This window comes from Terrapene carolina, unplaced genomic scaffold (genome assembly GCF_002925995.2).
Source record: "Terrapene carolina triunguis isolate 2854851 unplaced genomic scaffold, T_m_triunguis-2.0 Scaffold32827, whole genome shotgun sequence".
NCBI lineage: Eukaryota > Metazoa > Chordata > Testudines > Emydidae > Terrapene > Terrapene triunguis.
Genome location: NW_020697178.1, coordinates 3,527 through 10,609, shown reverse-complemented (window position 1 = coordinate 10,609; position 7,083 = coordinate 3,527). Strand labels below are relative to the sequence as shown.

Genomic DNA, 7,083 nt, shown 5'->3' with positions numbered 1-7,083 from the left:
GTGTCCGTCCCTCTGTCCCCTGCCCCAGGGCCCTGATCCCCATGGGGGCCGTGTGTATCCGTCCCTCCGTCCTCTGCCCCAGCGCCCTGATCCCCGTGGGGGGCCATGTGTGTCCGTCCCTCTGTCACCTGCCCCAGAGCCCTGATCCCCATGGGGAGTGGGGCCGTGTGTGTCCGTCCCCTGCCCCCAGGGCCCTGATCCCCTCGGTGTGTGTGTGTGTGTGTGTCTGTCCCTCAGTCCCCTGCCCCCAGGGCCTTGATCCCTATGGGGGGGCCGTGTGTGTCCATCCCTCTGTCCCCTGCCCCTAGGGCCCTGATCCCCGCAGGGGGAGCTGTGTCTTCCCCGCCCCCAGTTGCTAATCCTCCCCGGCCGCAGCTCTGGTTTCCGGCCCTTCGGGTTGCGCAGCACCTTGCGCACCGGCCGCTTCCTGCCCCCCCCCCACTTCAGGGTGTGTGTGGGGGGAACCTCATGCCATGTGGGCTCCCTGGTGTCTGGAAGACACACGCAGGAAATGTGGGCTATGAGCGGGAGTGGGGTGCAGGCTGCATGGGAGGGGAGACATGAGGGGGCAGGGAAGAGCAGAAGGATGGATGATGTGTGGCAGGGGGGACACCTGTAGAGGGGGTAGGGGGTGAGGTGGAGTGGAGGACTACAGGGGGGTGGTATAGGGGGCAGGTGAGGGGGTCACCTCACAGCCCCCCAGTACCCCTCCCCAAGATAGGGGATCACCCCTCAGTTTCACCCCAAGAGAGATGCCTCCCAGCCCCCCACCTCCAGGCTCCCCCCACCGAGAGATTAAATTGGGGGGGCTGTTTGGCCGAGGGGTTCCCTCACAGCTCAACCTGCCCCCCAATATAACCAGCTTGGGAACAGCCAGCTCCCCCCCCCCAAAAAAAACAGCATTTACAGCATTTACACTGCTCCAACCCCCCCTACAGAGCCGGGGAGCCACCAGCCCCCCACCCCTGTCCTCGCTTCCCGCCCGGGCACGGCTTCGCACCAACGCCAGAGGCGCACGGTGAGAAGCGTAAAAGCGCACAAGCCGCCCCGGGGGAAGGGGAGGTTGGAAACCAGTGGGTGGAAGGAGAACCGGACCGGACCGGCACCGGGACCGAACCGGACTGCCCCGCCCCAGCGAGAGACCCACCTGAACCGGGGAGAGTCCTTCAGACACTCCTCGAAGTCCAGTTTCACCGTCATCCTGGACGGAGGGAGAGAACCAGCCACGGAGGTTCGGGCTCCCCGGCACGGCACGGCCCGGAGAAGGCTCCGAAACCACCCGAGCGCCTTGGGGAGAGAGGCAAAGAGCAGCCCTGGAGCGCACCGCGCAAGGAGGCACCGATACCACCAGCCCTGCCCGGGGTGCGGAGAGAGGAGAGAGCGCACGGCTCCCCGCGGCCCCGCCCTGCGCCCCGCCTCGGGGAGGGGACCCAGGGCGCACGGAGCCCAACCCCGCCTCGGGGAGGGGACCCAGGGCGCACGGAGCCCAGCCCCGCCTCGGGGAGGGGACCCAGGGCGCATGGAGCCCAGCCCAGCCCCGCCTCGGGGAGGGGAGGGGTCCGAGGGTTGCCGATCTGGACCAGGTGCCTTTTCTGGCCGATGCTTTAAATTGTTGGTCTCCATGTGATCTGCCGGAGGGCAGACTAGATAATCCACATCAGGGGTGGGCAAACTACGGCCTGGGGAGGAGGGTCGGGGGCCACTCCACGCGGCTCCCGTTAGCAGCGGCATGCCCCGGCTCCTAGGTGCCCCTGCAGCTCTCATTGGCCAGGAACCACAGCCAATGGGAGCTGCAGGGGCGGTGCCTGCAGACGGGGCAGCGCGCAGAAACGTCTGGCCGCGCCCCCACGTAGGAGCCGGAGGAGGGACCTGAGATAAACGCCGGCCAGAGCCTGCACCCCAACCCCCTGCCCCAGCCCTGATCCCCCTCCTGCCCTCCGAACCCCTTGATCCCAGGCCGGAGCCCCCTCCTGCACCCCAAGCCCCTCATCCCCAGCTCCACTCCAGAGCCCGCACCCCCAGCTGGAGCCCTCATCCCCCCTGCCCCAGGCCTGATCCCCCTCCCACCCTCCAAACCCCTTGGTCCCAGCCCGGAGCCCCCTCCTGCACCCCAAACCCTCATCCCCAGCCCCACCCCAGAGCCTGTCCCCCCAACTGGAGCCCTCACCCCCACATCCCACTCCCCTGCCCCAGCCCGGAGCCCCCATAATGTTAGCCGTACTGGTCACCTGTCTTTGCCTACGGTTCAACCCACTGATCTACCCGAATGATTATCCACAGTAGTTAGTTATTCGCACTAATTATTGACACTAGTGATGTGCCCTCGTGATTAGTCTCACCCACGGCTCACACTCATTGTTTGCACGAATGCATGGATTCTTTTCACTTATTATAGTGGGGTAGTGCGAGGCAGCCCAGAGGGAAGCGTCAACCTGCTGTGACGTGAGGCCGCTGTTGTAAGGATGAATTCCTGGATTTAGTGAACTGCACCTATTAGAATTGCACCAATCCCTTGCACTAATGTATTGCACCAATCCCTTGCACTAAATTATTGCTCGCACGACTATCTGCACGAGCAGTTTAATTCCACCACTTTATGCTAGATATTTCTTTGCACGAACTATACTTGTACCAATACTACCCATTAGTGAATTGCACCAGTATCGCCGCACCAGTCATTTGCACTAATTAAAACGGCACCAGGCATTGACAGTAATGAGCTATTTGCTGATGGTTTCCTCGGGGCAATTCCTGTTTCCATTCGTTGTCATTGGGCTAATCGCTTCTCATTATTGCGTCACGCCCCCTTCCCCAGCCCCGCCCTCCCGTAACGCGGGCAACAGCTGCAAGGAGGGAAAAGCATTTTGGCCACGCTGCCGTCAAGCAAAACATCCTGGTTCTGTGAAACACGACAATGTCGTGAAACAAAGCCGATGCCTCCCTGCCCCGCCACGGCCGCCCAAGTGGGGCCTGCTCACGGCGGGCCCTAGCAACAGACGGTGCCGTGTCAACGTAAAGCGTCAGTGATCCGAAGCCGGCCCCGTTCTTTTTGTAAATGCCACGCTGCCGTAAAGCAATGTCTCCCGTCCTGTCGCAAAAGTTGGTCTGTGGCGAGTGCGGGTTCCGCAGTGCCGTAAAGCGCAACCGTTCATTCACGGTCGTCAAGCCCGGCTGCTGGCAGCATTCACACTGTGCCGTAAAGCGAGGTCGCAGTGGTGGAGCTGTTCCCTGAGTGCAGTAAAAGCAACGCCGTAAAGCGAGAAGGGCCCCGGTCGCTGCCGTAAAGCGGCCCCAAGCCCCGTTTCCATGGTGCCATAAAACGAGGCGGCCCTGAGAGCGCCATCAACGTGCCAGGAGGAGAGATCGTGCTTCCCTTGCGGGATAGCGCGTCGCGACGCGGCCGTAAAGCGAGATCGTCGTGAGAAAATTTTCGAGGCTACCGTAAAGCGCGCCGGCGGCCGCCGTTTGACAGGCGTCGCGAATCGACCATAAAGCGTGGCGGCCGTTTGAGAGGCGTCGCGAGGCTGCCGTAAAGCGCGGCGGCGCGGTGGGAGAGGCGCGGCGGCGGCGCTGCCGTAAAGCGCGGCGGCGCCGTGTGAGAGAAGCGGCGGCGGCCGTCTGACAGAGGCGTCGCGCGGCGGCCGTAAAGCGGCGCGGCCGGCCCGGGCGCGGGGCGGGATGTCGGGCCCGGGCGGGGAGCTGCACCCGCGCACGGGGAAGCTGGTGACGCTCTCGCAGGGGGGCCGCAGCGCCGCGCGCTCCCAGCCGGGCCAGGAGTTCAACCACGGGCTGGTGCTGAGCCGCGAGCCGCTGCGGCCCGGCCGCGTCTTCGCCGTGCGCATCGACCGCAAGGTGCGCAGCGCCGAGCACCGGGGGGGGGAGGGGGGGCGCCGCGGCCGCGAGGGGGGGCGCGGCGGGGGGGGGGGGGGGGGGGGGGGGCGCCTGAAACAAGGGGGCCAGTGGGTGCATTGGGGCCGGCCCTGGCTGCAAGGGGGAGCCCTCAAAAGGGCCAGCGCTGACTCCTGCCGTCTTTCCCTCCCCCCAGGTGAACTCGTGGAGTGGCTCCATCGAGATCGGGGTGACGGCGCTGGACCCCGACCACCTGGACTTCCCCAGCAGCGCCACGGGGCTGAAGGGCGGCTCGTGGATCATCTCGGGCTGCTCGGTGCTGCGGGACGGGCGCTCCATCCTGGAGGAGTACGGCCAGGACCTCGACCAGCTGGGCGAGGGCGACCGCGTGGGCATCCAGCGCACGGCCGCCGGCGAGCTGCGCCTCTGGGTCAACGGGCAGGACTGCGGCGTGGCCGCCACCGGCATCCCACCCCGCGTCTGGGCCGTGGTGGATCTCTACGGCAAGTGCACCCAGGTCACTGTCGTGCCCGGCGAGCCGGAGGAGGCCGAGGACGGCGCGGCGGGAGATGAAGGTAGAGATCCCCCCCTTTTTTCTGCCGCCTAAGACTCTTCCCGGGGGCACCCCACTAACACACGCTCCGTGTGTGTCCGCGGCGGGTCAGCCCTCTGATTTCCACAGCCAACACAACCGGCCCCGCTGTCTTGCTCCTGGCGAGTGACAGGCACTCCCCGACCTCCCCCTCGGGGTGTCCGCTGGACGTTCCAGTGTCCCCAGAAACGACCTTGCCGGATCCCCCCTCAAACTACCGCCGTCCAACCTGTTGTCTTTACTTGTAAACACCACACGCCCCGTGCTGCTTGTCCTCTTCCGGGGGCTCCTTTCTTGCCTGTGCCCCAATCTCGATTAGCTGCCGGCTCCGTCTCCAAATGGAGGTTCCCCGAGGCCGGACAGAGAGAGAAGCGTCTGCTGTCTCCTGCCTGGTGTCTTCGCTCCTGGATTTGAAGAACGTCATTTTCAGTGTAGATGCAAAACTCCTTCAGTATCCCCCGTCCACGCATCTCGCAAGGGCTAGGCCGACCAGCACGTCTCTGGCTGGCGGCAGCGATCTCGCGTCTGCCCTTTGGTGCGTTGCTCTAGAGACATCAGACCTGGGGGATCTCCTCTGCACCCCTTCTGCCAGCTGGTATCAACATCACCCCTGCTGTGATGGGGGGATCCGAACCTCCGGGGTGCGTTCATCTGTTGACAGGCTAATGTGCCGGTTCCCGCCTGGCTCGTTTCCTGGGTACCGATGGCTGCTGCCCCTTCTCGGAGCCAGCGCTGAGCCTGGAGGCCGCCCAGCCACTTAAACGTGCCCCCGTTGTGCCCAGGGGTGTGAAGCTTCTACTTTAGAGGTTGCTCCTGGGCGAATTCGGCGCCCAAACGGTTAAAAATTTGGCACCAAAAATAAAATAAATTTTGCGGCAAAGGGTTAACTATTTTGCAGCAAAAATAAAATAAATTTGGCACCAAAAGGTTAAAAATTCGGCGGCAAACGGTTAAAAATTCAGCGCCAAAAAGAAAATAAATTCTGCGCCCAATATTTTAAAATTCTGCAAATCTTATTTGTCAAAATAACACTGCGTGATCACACCAATTTCAATTATTTTGGTAATTTTATTACAAAAATACCTGTCGGCAAGGACGTCTGTAACGATACACAAATTCCCCCAGGAGTCGAGGGTTAAAGAAACCCCGATGACCACCCAGTTCCCGTGTCTCTGGTCCGTTCCGATTACCCAGAGCCCGAGCCTGTCCCTCTGTGTCCTTGGCGCCCCCCCCCCCCCCCCGTGTGCGTGAGGAGACGTCTCCCGCCGGGGGGCTGTGGGTCGTGAGTGAGGGGCGTTGGCAGAGCTGGGGGGCGGGCAGGGCTGGCAGGTCGGGATCGAGGGGTGTAACACTGGCTTCACTCCTCTTCCTCGTGTTTCTCTTCCCAGCCCTGGCCCTGCCCCGCAACCAGAGCCGCCCGGATAAATTCCCCAACAGCCTGGAGGCTGAGACCGGTGAGTGCCCCCGACTGGCCCCCCGACTACACCACTCCCGCGGCGCAATTTGGGCTTGGACCTCCGAGCCGGTGCTGCCCCCGGGCCGGCCTGTCCCATCGAGCTTTGCCCAGGACGTTACCCAGAAGCCTTCGCTCCCAGTGGAGGCGCTAGGCACGGTGGGAGGGGTGTGGCCGCCCCACCCGTGAATTGTGCGGTGGCCCCAGTTCGAGTTCGGGTCAGGAGGCGGCGCTGCCGGGTCGGGCTTTCAAATTAGACCCCAGCCGGCCTGGACCTGGGCTCCTAATGGCCCGGCCCCGTCTACTAGCCGGGGGGTGCGGGGCTTCCCCTTGTGGGCTGATCCCTTCTCCTAGCCCTGGGGTGGTAAATCTGGGCCCAGAGGGCTTGACGGGGAGGAGCGGGGGGTGGATGGGCGGGGACTCAGGCTCCTGCGTGTGAGCCCATCCCTAACTGTCTGTTCCTGGTCCCCCGTCCGTCCGTCCCTGGTTCCCCTTCCTCCCCCCCACGTCTGTCTGTCTGTCCATCCCTGGTTTCCCCCCACGTCTGTCTGTCTTCTCTCCCTCGCCCCACGTCCGTCTGTCTGTCCCTGATTCCTCTCTCTCCCCCCTTTTCCGCATCTGTCCATCCATCCCTGGTTCCCCCCACAAAATCTGTCTGTCCGTCCCTGGTTCTCCCTCCCCCGCATCCTTCTGTCCATCCCTGATTCCTGTCCGTTCCCCCCCCCCCCCCCCGAACATCTCCCCAGGCTTGTCCAGCATGGAGCTGTCGGAGGTGGTGAGCAACGCCATCCTGTCGGCCTACAACGACAGCCTGCTGAGCATCAGCCTGGGCAGCCCCCCGCCGGGCGGGGGGGCCCCCCTCCCCTCCAACGACGCCCTGCTCTTCCACGAGAAGTGCGGGACCCTCATCAAACTCAGCAACAACAACAAGACGGCCGAGCGGCGCCGCCCCCTGGACGAGTTCAACAACGGCGTGGTCATGACCAACCGGCCGCTGCGGGACAACGAGATGTTCGAGGTGGGGGGCCGGGGGAACACGGGGGTGGGGGGGCTGGGGTGGGGTCATGACCAACCGGCCGCTGCGGGACAACGAGATGTTCGAGGTGGGGGGCTGGGGTGGGGTCATGACCAACCAGCCCCTGCGCGACGAGATGTTCAAGGTGGGGGGCCAGGATGGGGGAACACGGGG

At 64.0% G+C, this 7,083-nt stretch overlaps 1 protein-coding gene across 1 annotated transcript in view; it reads left to right on the top strand.

Moving 5' to 3' along the window:
• Window positions 1-3,587: 3,587 nt before the first annotated feature.
• The window catches only part of NEURL4 (neuralized E3 ubiquitin protein ligase 4), a gene marked incomplete at its 3' end in the record, with an annotated part of 6,918 nt that continues 3,422 nt past the window's right edge, over window positions 3,588-7,083 (top strand). The window contains exons 1-4 of the mRNA XM_026663167.2: window positions 3,588-3,852; window positions 4,046-4,424; window positions 5,830-5,895; window positions 6,641-6,912. Coding sequence (XP_026518952.2) covers window positions 3,679-3,852; window positions 4,046-4,424; window positions 5,830-5,895; window positions 6,641-6,912 — 891 coding nt within the window. The remainder of the gene's footprint in view (window positions 3,853-4,045; window positions 4,425-5,829; window positions 5,896-6,640; window positions 6,913-7,083) is intronic.